The sequence below is a fragment of the Pituophis catenifer genome, unplaced genomic scaffold (assembly GCF_029215685.1).
Source record: "Pituophis catenifer annectens isolate HBS135680 unplaced genomic scaffold, rPitCat1.0.hap2 SCAF_1, whole genome shotgun sequence".
Taxonomy (NCBI): domain Eukaryota; kingdom Metazoa; phylum Chordata; class Lepidosauria; order Squamata; family Colubridae; genus Pituophis; species Pituophis catenifer.
The window spans coordinates 127,314,423-127,331,360 of NW_027256881.1; the positions used below are offsets into that span (position 1 = coordinate 127,314,423).

General features: G+C 39.6%; 1 protein-coding gene across 1 annotated transcript in view; it reads left to right on the forward strand.

The window, feature by feature from the left end:
* Positions 1-16,938, forward strand: part of CSMD1 (CUB and Sushi multiple domains 1) — a 1,157,523-nt gene that overhangs the window by 1,130,039 nt on the left and 10,546 nt on the right. Inside the window, exons 64-66 of the mRNA XM_070954938.1 lie at positions 2,102-2,281; positions 7,972-8,016; positions 16,110-16,271. Coding sequence (XP_070811039.1) covers positions 2,102-2,281; positions 7,972-8,016; positions 16,110-16,271 — 387 coding nt within the window. The remainder of the gene's footprint in view (positions 1-2,101; positions 2,282-7,971; positions 8,017-16,109; positions 16,272-16,938) is intronic.

The window sequence follows — 16,938 nt, forward strand, 5'->3', positions numbered from 1 at the left end:
CCCCCCCCCTTTGGTCAGGTTTTGGGCATCCAAAATCTTCTCAGGAAGACTATTGTACGCATTATTTTTATTGCAGATCTTGCTTCTCAGAAGTTAACCTATTATTGTATTTAACTAATATCAGTTGCCAAAGCATTGTACAAAGACTAAGAACAATTTAAAGCAGTCTAATCCTGCTTTAAGCAAACAATAAGCAAATGTTAAACACCTAAACTGGAGAAACAATATATATACCAGTGGGTTCATAAAGCACCCTGTTCCAGGGTTTATTATAACAGCAAAATCTTCAAAGCTTTCCTGAAGAGCTAGGACCAAATGAAATTCAGGGACAGTGCTATTCCAAAGAGTAGGGGTGACTGCAGGTAATGCACTTCTTCCATCCAGAAGCAGACATTGCCTTGTTGATGGGAACAGAAATATACCTGCCCTTCCAGATCTTACTGGATGGGCAGAAAAATCAGAAAAAGAAGGTACCATATATATTCAGGCTCCAAGCCATGTAGGGCTTTATGGGTGAAAACCAACATAAATAGCTCCCAGAAGTCAAGCAGTAAGCTCTGCAAAGTAAAGTTGTCACATGAGTGAAATGAGAGACAATCACAACTAGTTGTGCTGCACACAATGCACCAAGGAGTTCTATGCTATGCTGAGATTTGGACTCAGTGGATCATAGTATGGCAGATCGACTGGACTTCATACAACACAAGAGGCAAAGCCTATTTTTAGAGCTGTAGAGAAAACATCAATATGGAATTTGAGGCTAGTGAAAGCTTTTGCTTTTTTTCCTATTTCATTTCTCTCTTCTATCATTAATGACTGGTTTGAGATTTTATCAGCTCTTTAAATTCAGCATTTGAAATCTTCCATCTCTTAAAAAATTTACTTAGCAGTGATTAGTGCTTTCCATAGTTCAACTGAACTCAATACTGTATATTCAAACTATTTTAAAGGTAATTTTTAGAAGGCTTCCACAATGCCAGTACAATTTTTTGGGAATATTTTTATTGTCTCATCCATTTTATGTGTTTTGATGATGAAGCTGGCTTCTCTGTAAAAAAAAAAAAAATCCTATACCACACTGTGCAAGTGAGTAGAGAACTTTCAGAATTGAGCCATTATGCATAATATTCCATAAGAACAAGGAAATATTGTACCCCTGTATTAGCTTCCTATTCATGATTCCACTTTTCACTATACTATGATACCATTTTGCTGATATATTTTCTTCTTTAATGAGTAGGCTTCATTAAAGTCTACTCCAATTCTTAGCTACTTGGTGAACTTTACACAAATGCTGCTGCTTCTACTTTATAGTTTTTCACAGCAAGGATTTTCAGTTTCTTCAGAGAGAATTATCTGTTTAAGAAAGATTAATACATTTCATTCCATGTGGGGCCTTTCTGATTGGACAGTAGCTTTATAGACATAACTGGTCGCAGCCATCAACCTTTGTTCCTTCTTCCTGCCTCACTATCCAGGTTGCTTTGATGCTTGCATCATTAATTGCCTTAGCATACTTTACTAGTCTTTCTTGAAGGTGATACAAGAGACCACAATAAAGAAAAGCAGGTTGCTTGCCTGTAACTATAATTGTTTAAATAGCCTTTCATTTGCGTGATTCTCCTATTGACTGGGGATGGGTGGGGAGGCGTTTGCTCAATGAATTTAGGCAGCTTCTTCAGGCATGCACAGTAGGATGGAGCAGTCAAGGACCACCACAAAAATGTTGGTTCAGAATGTTTTCAAAAGAATAATAAGCCTGTTTGTGGAAGTACAGACGGCCACTCCAAGAGCTATAACTGCAGTTAAGCAGCCTGTTTTTTTTTCTTCTCTATTACCTTGTTACCTCCTAATGATTGTCCATGCATCATGTGCAGGACTATGTGGTGTGTCACAGCACATTCAGTTTCAGCTTTTTCACATTTCTCTCTTACATTGTTTCTTTATTAACAGCATGGAGAAATATGTAACAATGATATGCTAATAATATGTTTTGCCAAGCAAAAGTGTAAAGTAATAAAATGTTTGTCACGTATCCTACAAATGGTCTAATTTCTGCTGTTATTTTAGAGTATTTCAATAGCTTTTAAAACTTTTTCAGCTCATGGTTGCAGACAGCCAGAGACGCCAGCGAATGTAGATGTAAAAGCAATAGATCTACCTACACTAGGCTACACTCTGGTATATACGTGTCAGCCGGGATTTTTTCTTGCTGGTGGATCAGAACACCGGACATGTAAACCAGACATGAAATGGACAGGAAAATCACCTGTTTGTAAAAGTAAGTCACTGATAAATTAATGGTAAAGTTTAATAGTTTATAAGGTCCATTTTATTTAAAATGTTTAAAAGCTATCATCTATCTATCTATCTATCTATCTATCTATCTATCTATCTATCTATCTATCTTATCCTATTATAATCATATTATATATTATCTTCCTGAGACATAGAGACATCAAATAATGAGAACAAATAATGTCATCTATATTGAAGATAGAAATTAATATCTAAATATTAATATATATATATATAATATTAACTTATTAATATTATTTAAATATTCCACAATACTAACATATAATAGATATTCATCTGTTGGACTGGCCACCTAATGGGAAACTTTTGCAAAGAGTGTCATGAGCTGTTGAGACATCTTGAAGTTGCTTAGATTCCAAGGGTAGCACTCCCTCTTGTTTTCTGTTGCTACCTCCAGAAACACCACTAGTGAAATGTTGACTTACTAAAATTTCTGCTCAGCAAGGAGAAACAAGGCGGAAAGGGGGAATTTTATTTGCTGATATTTTACAAAAAATAGTACTATATATTTTTTTTTAATTTGATTTATATGCCGCCCTTCTCCAGAGACTCAGGGCGGCTTACAATGCGTTAAGCAATATATTGATGGAGAGGTGATCAAATTATACAAGTAGTTTTAGAAATAAGGCAAGTTCTGAGGAGTAATTATGTCTTTCATTTTGCTTTAGTTATTGAAAGTTTCTCCATGCTGAGAAAGTATGATTGTTTAGGATATTTTGTGGATACTAAGCAGATAGAAATTTTGATCACATCAGTCAGCAATTTTACAAAATAATCTATGAATGTAGGTTGTCCCTTTCCTCTTCCTTTGTATTAATAATCTTGAAATTAGAGAAGGTGAAAGGAAGCAATTTAGATGTATCTCATATAGCTCATGTCTCTCAGATTAACATATTTTATTAGAAGGCAGGCAGCTTCTGTTTTTTTTAATAACATTTGTTAATTGGAAAAGGTACAAGCAGATTCCTTTCATCTCAGGTATTAATATTACCAATTAAGGAAACATGAGGGTTAGATGGAATTTCAAGGAAGCACTATAAATAATTGCCCAGATGTACAGGCTTTATAATTATAAAAATTAATACTAACAAATAGAAGGATTGTTTAATTTATCCAGTAGAGTGTCAGAGTTAAGATGTTAGACTAGGAGTGGGAGAAGTAGGTTACTAAGTGACTTTGGAACAGTCTGTATCTCAGTCGAACATTTTTCACATGATTGTTGTAAAGATGAATAGGAGGAGGAAAATGTATGCCTATAAGCTTCTGAATAAAAGGCAAACTATAAATCTGATAAATAAATGTTATTGATTCGAGGACAACTGCCAATATATAAAGTTATCCTAATTTCTTATGGGAATAAAAGATTTGCTCCTTTTGGCAATAAATGTTGCCTACATGTTTGTTTCTACTTCAAGACTTTACATTCATAATAAGAAAAGAATGTTTGTGGCATTTTGATGCTGGTGGAAAAAAAATCTTGATTCATCCTTGAACATGGAAAAAGCCTCAGCAGACATTATTGATTTTATCCACAAGATGAAGATGGTGTAAATACTATGCTCAGGATAAATTATTTATCTTTTGTTATCATTAATAGACAAGTAGCAAATTAGAGCTACCTCATTTGTAATTCTAGTAATACTTTCCACAAAGCATCTGGTATTTACAACTATGAATCTTAAATTCTCAAATGGGAAAGAGGAAAGTTGATACTAACTAGGGTCTATGACAATTCACTACAGCCAACTTGCTACAGCCAACTCACCACAGCCAACTCACCTCAGCTAACTTGCCATGGCCAATTTGCCATGGCCAACTCACCATTGGACAACTCATCACGGTCATCTTGCCCTGAGAACTCACTGTGGGACAAGAGCTACACTAATATCAACGGAATGGTGGAATAAAATCATTTATAAAGGATACAAAAAGACGGAAAAAAGGAAATGTGAATGACAAAAAATATATTTTTTATTTTAAATAATTAAATTGAATTGTTATATTGTCCATGATGAGTTGTCCTATAAGCGAGTAGTCCATGGTGAGTTGTCCCATTCTGACTAAAACTATGTATTATGCTGCTGCTCCATCAAGTTCCTGAAAGCACAGTTGGAATGAGTAGAAAACAACTGAACAAAATTGAATTATAAGGAACAGGAACTAGGATTTATGTAATAGGAATAGGAAGAAGGGGGAAGCAAAATACACATTCAACTGAATAAAGAATTTAATATATCCTTGCTTAAAAAAAGTACTGATAATTATCTTCAGTAAATTGCAATTAAGGCATCAATTTAATAACCTGTCTTGGGTTATGTGTCTTAAATTTGGTAGTAGTTGTAGGCCTCACTCTCTTCCTCTTAAATTGGTTGGGAAATGGTTTGTGGATGTTACCTGAGGGAAGTAGGCAATTTATCTCATAACTTCTACTTTTCTTTTCTGAATCTATTTTCTGGATTTTTTTTCTTTTGGTCAATCTGTCTTCTTTAACAGTCTTCTCAAAGTTACTCCTCAAGATCTTGAGGTGGCTTTTTTGATCAAATGACATTACTTCAGAATTATACTCATAGACATACACATATCATGCATAATTAAGTCTATTAAGGCTAAGAGGTTGCTAGGGCTGCCGCCTGGAGCTGATCAGAGGAGAAGTGAAACAGAAAGTTCTAGCCAGGGAAATTTGGGTAGAAATTTGGGTAGAACAGTGAGGAGAAGGAGTTAAATATGAAATTTTGGAGGAAATTTATCCATATGCTTGGTGAAGTTTCTGAGGGTTTTTCTAGCTTGAGCTAGCTACTTGACTTCCTGTTCCAGCCCCTGAGAAAGAGGAGGAGCTCAAATTCAAACTTAAAAGAGTTTCTCCCCTGCCTCCCCCCCAAAAAAAATAAAAATCATTGAAATAAGAGGGACAATTCTTTTTCTTTGCCTTTTGTCTGGGGACTGATACTTTGTAAAAGTATTTATAAAAGTTCTGGAATTGGGCATGATCAGTTTCTAGCCAAGTTTGGCAGTGACACCAAACTGTTCAGAGTGGCAAAAGCAATAAGTATCTCTGTGCAATAGGGAAATGGGCATCAAAATGTCAAATGACATTCAATATTAACAAGGACAAAATAATGCATGTTGGAGCCAAAATATTAACTACTTATACAAACTAATTACATCAGAAATAACAGTGATTGATGAGGGAAAAGCTCTTGGAGTAATGGTAAACATTTCAATGATGGTTTCAACAGGGTGTGCATCTGCTGTAAAAAGGCCAAAAGCTTGTTAGGAATAATTAGAAATGATATTGAAAATAGAGATGCCAACATTGCAATGCCCTTGATGTAAATCAACAGTGTGAACACCTCTGGAATATTGGAATATATGATATAGTTCAGAAAAGGGCAACTGAGATGGAGAAGCTTCTGTATGAGGAAAGGCTGGAACATTTGGGACTTTTTAGTCTAGAAAGCAGGTGAATGAGGGCACATGATTGAGATGTATAAAATTGTGCACAGTGTGGATAAAGTGGACAAGATTAATATGTTTTCACCTTCCCAAAGTAGTAGAACCAGAGATTACCTCTGAAGTTGAATCCTGGAACCATCCTTAGACAAAAAGAAAAAAAATACAGACCTTTTAATTAAACTTTAGAATTTGCTAACAGAAAATGAATGTCAGATAATAGTTTGGCTGGCTTCCAAAACACTGGATAAATTCATGAAATTCATGAAAATCAGTGGCTATTGGCCTTAATGGCCTTAATGGTAGTGTGACTGCCTCTGAAGGCATCTGCTGGGAAACCAGGGGCTTCCTTGTGTAGTTTGTTGGCTAATGTGAGAAGAGATTGGTGGACGACATAGACAGCAGGGCACTGCTTATGTTCTTATTTTAAACTTTACCTCTACTTTCCTGAATAGTTCATTTTCCAAAATAGGTTTTATTCATTTGCATGTCTAATTAATAAACATGCCATTTTATGTATCTTTTAAGCATGTGTATTCTTCCTCTAAGATGGTAAGCAGGAGATTTTATTGTCAAGCAACATCCTAAAGTCTCATATGTTGGTTTGTGTTCACTCATGCTTCCTTCCTAATGTCTTTTAGTGCTATAGGCCTAATAATGGAAACATTCTTCTTTGAAGAAAGGGGGATCTGATTCTGCTGCCTTGACTTGTAGCTTAGACCACTTTTAGAATATCTCTCTCTCAAAACTGATTTTATGTCTCCATTTATGGAAGAAAATAGCTTTTTACTTGTAACTGTTGGCTTGTCAAGAATCATATAACAATAATACTCCAATCCACTACGGTAAAGCCCAGCTTGCTTCAGAAGGATATCACCACAGCTCTTGATGTTGCTTGCTATAGGTTCGTACAGGTGATCTGGATAATCTGAAAGTCTTCATGTGGTCTCCCTTTTATAGAAGGATGAGAAATAAGTAGCCATCATGTACTACAATGTGAAAACTTTATTTGCAGTGAGCTAAGAATGAGCAATCTACTGCTTTCTAGGTGTGTTAAAGTAACATGCTACCCTACTGCATCTGGTGAGAGTTAAGGATTCAGGACTATCGGCAGAGTTATAGGTTGCCGAGTCTTAATGCAACACATACATTGCTAATCTCTATGTCACTGTCTTAGTTTTTCATGTGTGTCTTTTATGTTTATATAATACAAGTTCAATATGTAAATAAACTTCCTCTGAACATCTGCAAGAAATCCACTTGTAAAATAAATATGAAGTTGATGTTAAATATAAATATGATGTTTTTCACCTAATGAGAAACAAACAAGCTTTCCTATAAATCTATATGTATTTTTTTTTTAAAAAATAGAAATTAACATATAAGCAAAAGGGGAGATTTGATGAGAATTGCTCTTTACAGCTCTATGCTTTCTGGATTCAACACTTTAAAGATAGCTTTTGTTTCTTTTTGTTTATTACTGTTCTTAAAATACTGGCCCTTTCCAAATAGGAACATGATAAGGCAGGACTATTTCCTGAATGCCTGCCTATTTTTCCTTATTGCACATCAGGAAATCCTCTTTCCTACCTAATCATAGTCTACATTCCTAAACACAGGTCATTAGCCATTGTGAGTTAAAATGCATTGAATTATGCTGCTACTAGATTAGCAGGAGATGCACTCCAAGATAAAAGATTTGCATATGTAGTGCAGCAAACTTGAATTGTTTGTTATATAGTACTATTACCAAGAGGTTTTCCAACCACTGGTGCATAGTAAGAAATATGATCATAGTCCTGGCTGTTTCTGGCTTATAATTATGTCATTAGTTTAATAGAATTTAATTATAGTTTTTCATAAAGACATACATGTACACCTTCATCATTACTAGTTTAAGGCTCTCTGTTACAGCACTGTGGTTGATATAAACATTATTTTTTTTTTAGAAACGAGATCAGCAATTATCCCCACCATCAGCCAACTTGCCACAATGCAAACTTTGGAGTCCTGAAAGTTTTATTTTTTTTTTTCTGATAAGTATACAGAACTATATCTGGTTGAATATGTAATACAGATTTTAGCTATGTCTACCATAAATAATAGGTGTATCAGAAAACACACAATTGCCTCAGTCAAGCATTATGTATCAACAATTAAGAATATGTTTATAAAAATGATAATTTGTCTTTTTACTTGTAGGTAAAGGAGTGAGAGAAGTTAATGAGACAGTAACTAAAACACCAGGTTTGTATACGAGAACAGTTTTAGAACTAAGCACCTTAAGTTCTTCTGCAGTTTCTCATACAATAAAAAAACTTCTAGCCTTTATCAGAACACTTCATCACTGATATAAAAATTTACCTAAATACTGAAATATAAGTTCAATTGTCTGAAACTGCACTTTTTTAAAAAAAGGTACCCATTATTTTGGCATTATTTAGGGATATTTTCATTACCCACACACATTCAAAACATGTGAATAGGGTCTGGAGGCCCATCTCTGCCACTTTATGCAACCTTTCTGTTTGGAAGGAATATTTTATTTTATTTATTTTATTAGTCCAATTTATATGCCACCCTTCTCTGTAGACTCAGGGCGGCTTACAATGCATTATAGTATTTAGTATTTAGTATTTATTAAATTTTTATACCGCCCCCTCTCCCGAAGGACTCAGGGCGGTGAACAGCCAGAATTAAAAACACACAATACAAATATTAAAATACATTAAAACAAAATTAAATTATCTTTAGCTTCTCCAATTTAAAACCCCTTACCCATAAAATTCACCCAATTAAAATTTTTTAACCCAGCCCGGCTTGCTGAAATAAAAAAAGTCTTCAGGGCCCGGCGGAAAGTCCGGAGGTCCAGAATTAGTCGTATCCCTGGGGGTAGCTCATTCCAGAAGGCGGGTGCCCCCACAGAGAAGGCTCTTCCCCGAGGGGTTGCCAGCCGACATTGCCTGACCGACAGCACCCTGAGGAGGCCCTCTCTGTGGGAGCGTGTTGGCCGGTGGGAGGTTATTGGAGGCAGAAGGTGGTCTCGTAAGTAACCGGGTCCTAAGCCATGGAACGCTTTGAAGATGAGAACCAACACCTTGAAGCGCACTCGGAAGACCACTGGAAGCCAATGCAGCTCGTGCAGGAGAGGTGTCACATGGGAGCGCCATGTCGCCCCCATAAGTACCCGCGCGGCCGCATTCTGCACCAGTTGGAGCCTCCGAGTGCTCCTCAAGGGGAGCCCCATGTAGAGAGCGTTACAGTAGTCAAGGCGGGAAGTGACGAGGGCATGAGTGACCGTGCATAGGGAGTCCCGATCCAGAAAGGGGCACAACTGGCGTATCAGGCGAACCTGATAGAAAGCCCCCCTGGCCACGGCCATCATATGCTCTTCTAAAGACAGTCGTGCATCCAGGAGGACACCCAAGTTATGCGCCCTCTCCGTGGGGGCCAATATCTCGTCCCCAATAGTCAGCGATGGCACCAGCTGACTATATCGGGACACCGGCAGCCACAGCCACTCAGTCTTGGAGGGATTGAGTCGGAGCCTGTTCCTCCCCATCCAGACCCGCACGGCCTCCAGGCACCAGGACATCACTTCAAGGGCATCATTGGGGTGGTCTGGGGTGGAGATGTACAGCTGGGTGTCATCAGTGTACAGATGGCACTGCACCCCAAAACCACAGATGATCTCGCCCAGCGGCTTCACATAAATGTTGAACAGGAGAGGCTAGAGGACCGGCCCTTGTGGCACCCCACAAACCAAGTGCCTTGAGGTCGACCTCTGCCCTCCAGCCAACACAGACTGCGACCGGTCGGAGAGATAGGAGGAGAACCACCGTAAAACAGTGCCTCCCACTCCCAACCCCTCCAACTGGCGCAGCATGATACCATGGTCGATGGTATCAAAAGCCGCTGAGAGGTCTAATAAGAACAGAGGAGCAACCTCTGTCCCGAGCCCTCCAGAGATCATCAACCAACGCGACCAATGCCGTTTCCATGCTGTACCTGGGCCTGAAGCCGGACTGGAACGGATCTAGATAGACAGTTTCATCCAGGTACTGCGGGAGCTGTCGCGCAACCACACTCTCAACAACCTTCGCCAAGAAGCGAAGGTTGGAAACTGGACGATAGTTTGCTAAAACAGCTGGGTCCAGAGAGGGCTTCTTGAGGAGGGGCCTCACCACCGCCTCTTTCAAGGCGGGAGGCAAGAACCCCTCACTCAAGGAAGCATTTATAATCCTCTGGAGCCAGCCTCGTGTAACCTCCCGGGTAGCCAGCACCAACCAGGAGGGACACGGGTCCAATAAACATGTGGTTGTGTTCAATCTCCCCAGCATCCTGTCCACATCCTCGGGAGTCACAGGGTCAAACTCATCCCAGATAATTGTCTCAAGACAGACCTCGGACAACCCGCCTGTACCTACCCAGTCAGAGTCCAAGCCTTCCCGAATTTGAGCGACTTTATTGTGCAGATAATGCGCAAAATCCTCAGCACGACCTTGCAAGGGGTCTTCCCGCGCTCCCAGATGGAGAAGGGAGCGAGTCACCCTAAACAAGGCAGCTGGGCGATTTTCTGCCAATGCGATAAGAGCGGAAAAGTAATTACACTTCGCCGCATTTATCGCCACTAAGTAGGTCTTGATATAAGACCTCACTAGTGTACGGTCAGATTCGGAGCGACTGGCCCTCCAACTACTCTCTAGGCGTCTTTTCCGGCGTTTCATCCCCCTCAGCTCCTCGGAGAACCAAGGAGCTGGGCAGATTCGGCACCGGGTCAGAGGCCGCAAAGGCACGACCCGATCTAAAGCACCAGCGGCCACCCTATCCCAGGCGGCCACCAGGTCTTCCGTCGAGTCGCGCGCCAGAGTCTCAGGAAATCGCCCAAGCTCCATTCGGAACCTATCAGGATCCATCAGGCGCCTGGGGTGGAACCACCTGATTGGTTCTGCCTCCCTGCGGTGGGGCATAGCGGTCAGGAAGTCAAGTCTGAGGAGAGAATGGTCTGACCATGACAAGGGTTCAATAACTATATCCCCTGTATCTAAGCCATTCAACCACTGACCAGAGACGAAAACCAAGTCCAGCGTGTTTCCTCCTGTGTGAGTGGGGTTCTGAATTAACTGGGTCAGGTCCATGGCCATCATGGAAGCCATGAACTCCCGAGCCACCTCAGATGCTTCACCGATGGACGGCAGGTTGAAATCCCCCATGACTAAAAGCCTGGGGGTATCAACCACCACCCCGGCTATAACATTGAGGAGCTCGGGCAGGGTCGCTGCCACGTAGCAAGGAGCCAGGTACGTAACCAGCAGGCCCATCTGCCTCCCATGGTCCCACTTCACAAGGAGAGACTCACAACTGGCTATCTGAGGTACAGTGGCCTCCCTAGGATCAAGACCTTCCTTTACAATAACCGCCACCCCCCACCCCTACCCTGGGCCCTCGGCTGATGAAATGCGCGGAAACCCGGTGGGCACATTTCTACGAGGGGGATCCCCCCCTCCAGGCCCAGCCAGGTCTCTGTAATACCCGCCAGGTCCGCTCCCCCCTGCTGAATCAGCTCACAAATGAGGGGGGCTTTATTAACCACGGACCTGGCGTTGCACAGCATCAGCTTAAGATCCAGGCTCTGAGACTCCGGACAACCCAGGGAACGAGAAGAGCATTGGGAGCCGGAGCATGTCACCGCTTGGAGACAGCGGATGCATGCCCCCACAACATGATATGGCCCCCTACTCCCACCATACCTGCCCCTCCCACCCACGGTCCTGATGACATCGCCCTCTTCCCTACCAACACCAACCCCCTCCGATCCCCACTCCACACCTCCCCTAGCGCGACCCTGTGCCGGGCCTGGTCCCCTCCCCAGCAAATCACCCTCCCTATCCTTTGCCAAACAACCCTCCCCCCTCCCAAAACCCCTTAAAAGATTGGCAAATGACAATTTTAAAAAAACCCTCAACCCCCTCTTCGCCGCATGCCACCTCTCGGGATTCCAAAATCCGTCATCGAGGTAGGCCCTCGATAAAGTGGAGGGCCAATCCTGCGAGAGGGGGGAGTCTCGCAGAACAAGAAGCTCAGCTGCTGAATACATCTTGCCACAGAGGATAAGTGACCATGTCCCAAGGGTCAGATGGAAAATAAGAGGTCCAAAAGGGAGCAAATAAGGTGGGGGCATCCAAAATCTGAGGTCCAAAGTCCACTGTCCCCTCACCACAGTGGGTAGGATCTCTTGCCAAGTCGACACAGTTCAAGGGGGATACAATCCAACCACCGTCTCACAGTGATTGGTCTGATGGTCAGTCCCCTCTACTAGTGAGATGGAAGTAGTGAACCTTTGCAATATCAGTACAGCATAAGGGGTTAAAGTCCATAGCCACCCTCTCACAGTGGCTGGTTTAATAGTCCACAACCACCCTCTCACGGTGGTTGGTCTGATAGTCAGTCCCCTCTGCTGGTGAAGTGCAGATAATACCATACCGACTCCGCTCGAGGGGCACAAAAAACCAAGACCACCCTCTCACGGTGGCTGGTATGATGGGCAGTCCCCTCTGCTGGTGGGATGGAAGAAATGTACCGGCTCCCATAATCTCGCAACACAATTTACAGTCCCCCTCCACGGCAGGGCTCTGATGAATATGAGCCAGATTTCATAGCAATAGCCTGCATACTTTTATGTATATTCCTGCTTATTAGGGCTTTCGCCACCCCCCCCACCCCAAGCGGTGTTGTTCTATACAAAGCTGGCTTATTGCCCCCACAATCCGGGTCCTCAATTTACCTACCTCGAAAGGATGGAAGGCTGAGTCAACCTTGAGCCTGGTGAGATTTGAACCTGCACTAATTGCAGGCAGCTGACAGCTAAGTGCTAGCACTTAACAGCACTTAGTCCGCTGCACCACCGAGGCTCTTATGAAAGGGATCTAGGAGTGCTAGCGAAAAACCACTTAAGAGTGAGAAAGCAGTTGCTTGCAGCTGCCAAAAAAAGCCAATACAGTCCTAGGCGGTATCAACAGAGTGTCAAAATAATGTACTCTGTTAGTACAGCTTGATACTGTTTTAGTAAGACCACACTTGGAATACTGCGTCCAATTTTGGTCACTGCGATATAAACAAGATACTGAGACTCTAGAACAGTGTTTCTCAACCTTGGTAGCTTGAAGATGGGTGGACTTCAACTCCCAGAATCCCCCAGCCAGCATTGCTGGCTGGGGGATTCTGGGAGTTGAAGTCCACCCATCTTCAAGCTACCAAGGTTGAGAAACACTGCTCTAGAAAGAGTCCAGAGAAAAGTAGCAATGATGATTAGAGGGTTAGAGGCTAAAACATAAAATGAAGAGTTCCGAGAATTAAGTATGAGTAGTCTAATGAAGAGAAGGATCAGAGGTGACATGATAGCAGTCTTCCAATATTTGAATATCAAAAAGAAGAGGGTGACAACCTAATCTCCAAAGCACCTGAGGGCAAGACAAGAAGTAACGGATGGAAATTTACCAAAGAGAGATCCAAGTAGAACTAAAGAGAAATTTCTTGACAATAAGAACAATTAATCAGTGGAATGGTTGCATTCAGTGCACCAACACTGAGATTTTTAAGAAGAGATTGGGCAACCATTTGTACATAATGATATAGGGTCAAGCAGGGGTTGGACTAGAAGACATTCAAGGTCCCTTCTAATTCTGTTATTCTGTTATGATATATAGAGCTGTAAGTGATTAAAAAGTGATTTCAAAAAATATTCTGAACCTCATACATGTACATTGTGCACCTCTTCACTACTTATTAATATAAACAGATCTTTTCCCCACCCCCTTGCAAGCTTGAAAAAAAGATAATGCCATGTTAAAGAGAAAATCACCACCATATTTAATATTAATACAACTCTTAAAACAATGGCCCCCTTTTCTGGCTTGTTCAGAAGCCTGAAATAAATTAGGCCATTCTAATGCATAAGAAAAAGGTGTGCTGTGCTTGCATGTACAGCTTGGCTTGGTAGACAGATAGACAGAATATCTTCAATCATGGGATTTCCCCATGCATTCTCTAGTTGCACAGCCAATGCATAATTTTATCATCATAAAACTAGATGGCATTAGTTCTAGAACTAGAAACTAATTGCTAGAAGCTAAAATCTAGAACTAGATTTTAAAAGATCCATACATTATATATTAGAATCTAGAGAGACTATTGCTTTATATCAGACAATGTACTATAATGGAGAGCCTTATCATAAAAGTAGGAGTTAAACACACCACAGATGTCGTATGTAAAAATTATTCTGTTCCCATCTTATAAATAGTGTGCTAGAGAAAAGCAAATATATTTTAAAAATCAAATTCATTTCATAATGCTGCATATTTTAATTTGTTCAGTTTTAAATTTCAGCTTCTCCTGGATTTGCTTAACTTTCAAATTCATAACCCTGGCCTCAGAGGAGGATTTACAGGATTCACAGAGAAAAATACCATGTGACAGTAATGTGCAAATCAGCCAGGACATGATTTGAAAATGGAAAGTTTCTACTAAAATTTGGGATCTGAAATTGAAATATAATAAATTTAAGTTCTAACTGTGACCATTGATTCTATAAATAGGCCTTCCTCTTGAAACACAGTAGTCTTTGGGATTCTCTTCTTCCTTACTTTTCTTAAACAAAAACAACTTTTCAGAAGTTCTTGAATTCTGATTCAACCTGTCACAGATTAAAAGCTGTCACATGAGAAAACAAAACGCTAACTTTAAATATGTTCTTATTCCAAAGGATGTCTAACAACACCCATAGATCTTCCTTCCTTATTGTTTATTTATTATACAGTTCTTAGTGTAGAGTAAGTTTTGAAGTCTCTGTGGGCCCTCACAAAACAAAATAACAACACTAGCAGCACTTACTTTCATTGCCCAATGAAGTTTTCTCTGTACTGTAGCTTACCCAGGTACTAGTGAAACATATATCAATGCCAAGACAGAACAAGAATTTAACTTGCTCAAGTATGTTTATATAATTCTCACCTAGATGTTTCAGCCTGAGGGCTAATTAGCCCATAACGCTACAAAATGAAAAATTCATGTCACAAGACTAATGTTCTTAATTATCCAGCTACCTGTGCATTCTTTTCAGTGGTGTTATAACCTTACAATGCTTTCAGTGTGTCTTCAGTGTTGAATGTGCAATATGTCTTTTTAGTCTTTAAACAAAATGTGCTTCCTGTCTCTCTCACCTACCAACAAAACTAAAATCTGAAATTAAATTGTACTTAATTTGCACAATATAATTGATACCATGTTACATTACAATCCACCTATTTTCTTGCTAACTGAGAGGTTTTGGTTTTGCTTGTCTTCCAAATAATGAAAGAAAACCAAGAATCCGTGGCCACCTTACCACCATGAGGAAAAGAGGCTGACAAATAAGCTGCCCTATATTTTAAACAACAAAGTTACCATGAGAGTAACCAATATGGAGGACACTGTCTTATTGTAGGCATGAGAATCAGACATCCCATTAATTCTTCATGAAAATTTTAAACTGTGCACCAATATCCAATTTTTCATGTATGATTCTCAATGAAATAAATGGGATTTAACTATGTCTACCATTTGTCAAGAATGCATCCAAACTGTCTTGAGCTTTTTTTTTCTAATGGATGAATGCTTTTCTTAACTAAAAATGTAATACTGTTCCAATTCATTATTTCAAAAACATTTCATTACAATGACCAATGTCACTGTACTTTTTTTTAAAAAAAAATTCTTTTAAAAAAGCTATTTCCTCGTATTTTTTGGAGAGCTGGAAAAGAGATTGAAATAGGGAGAGAGAGAGTGGTTTCTTGAAATTTATTTTAAAACAAATTTAGTTAATTTGGCATTTTCCTACCTATCTATTCATTATAGGGACATTTTTTGGGGGAAAGAAATATGTATATTGGGCAAAATTATGTATTCAGAGGAATACAGGGGAACAAATGTATAGGAAAATGTGTGTGTATGCTTGTGTGTTTATAAAATCATGCACATTTTGGGGGAGGGGATACTGTGAAAATAGGAAAAACAGAGTTTTAAATGAAGAAACTTAAAGGACTTGGAATCAATGCATGAAATTAGTTTATTTTTATTTGAAATCATTCATGGTACAACAGAAAAAATCCTAAACTTCTATACATCAAGGTTTACCAGAAGTGTTATCATTGATATATTAATATTTTAGATTGACAAGTATTACCAATTATGGAACCACCTGTGTGTGCCAGCTATAATAATGTATTGAATAACTTGTTGAATAAAAAAAAAAGGCATCTGTTTGTAGACCAAGGTGATTTTCTTTTGTATTTCTTCTTCAGTTCCCTCCGATGTATTTTTTATAAATTCACTGTGGAAGGGGTTTTATGAGCATCTAGGGAAAAGACAAGTTGCAACTCTTACAGTTGACTGGTTCAATGCTACAAGCAGTAAGGTGAATGCTACTTTCATTGATGCATCCAGCATGCAACTTAAATTATCAGGTGAGATTAAAAACCGGACATTTGTCATCGAAGCTATCCAAATGGTATGCTGATTAAAGGGTCATGGACATTTCATGGATATACATTAGTCCTTGTTTAACAACCCTAATTGAGACTGGAAACTCCATCGCTAAGCAAAGCAGTTGTTAAGCAAAACATTGTGTAATCACCCTACTTAGTGATAACAGTTCTAACAGTCCTTTATGCAGTCGTTAAACAAAACATACAGAGGTATTTATACTTCACATGACCATGACTTGCAATCTCCTATCATATTTCCCACTGAATTTACTGCAATAGGTGTTAAGTGTGAGGATGGGTCATAAGTTATGTTTTTTAGAGTTATTGTAATTTCAAAGAGTTACTAAACAAATGGTTGTTAAGTGAGGACTACCTGTATATGGTATTTCAAATCCTAATAATATACATACAGTATTATTTCAGAACCCTATATGTTAAAAAAGGTGTCTATTAAGTGCGCAAAATCATCAGATGCTTGATGAAAACAAAACAAAAGGAAACTACATTTTAACAATTGTATTGCTATAGTTTGGACTTTATGATTTCCTAACACACTAAGTTAGTTTTTTAGATAGAACTAAAGTCTGTAGTTCAGCTTTATTATGACTTTCAGTATCTGCAATTTCCATTTGAATTTTGGTTTGGG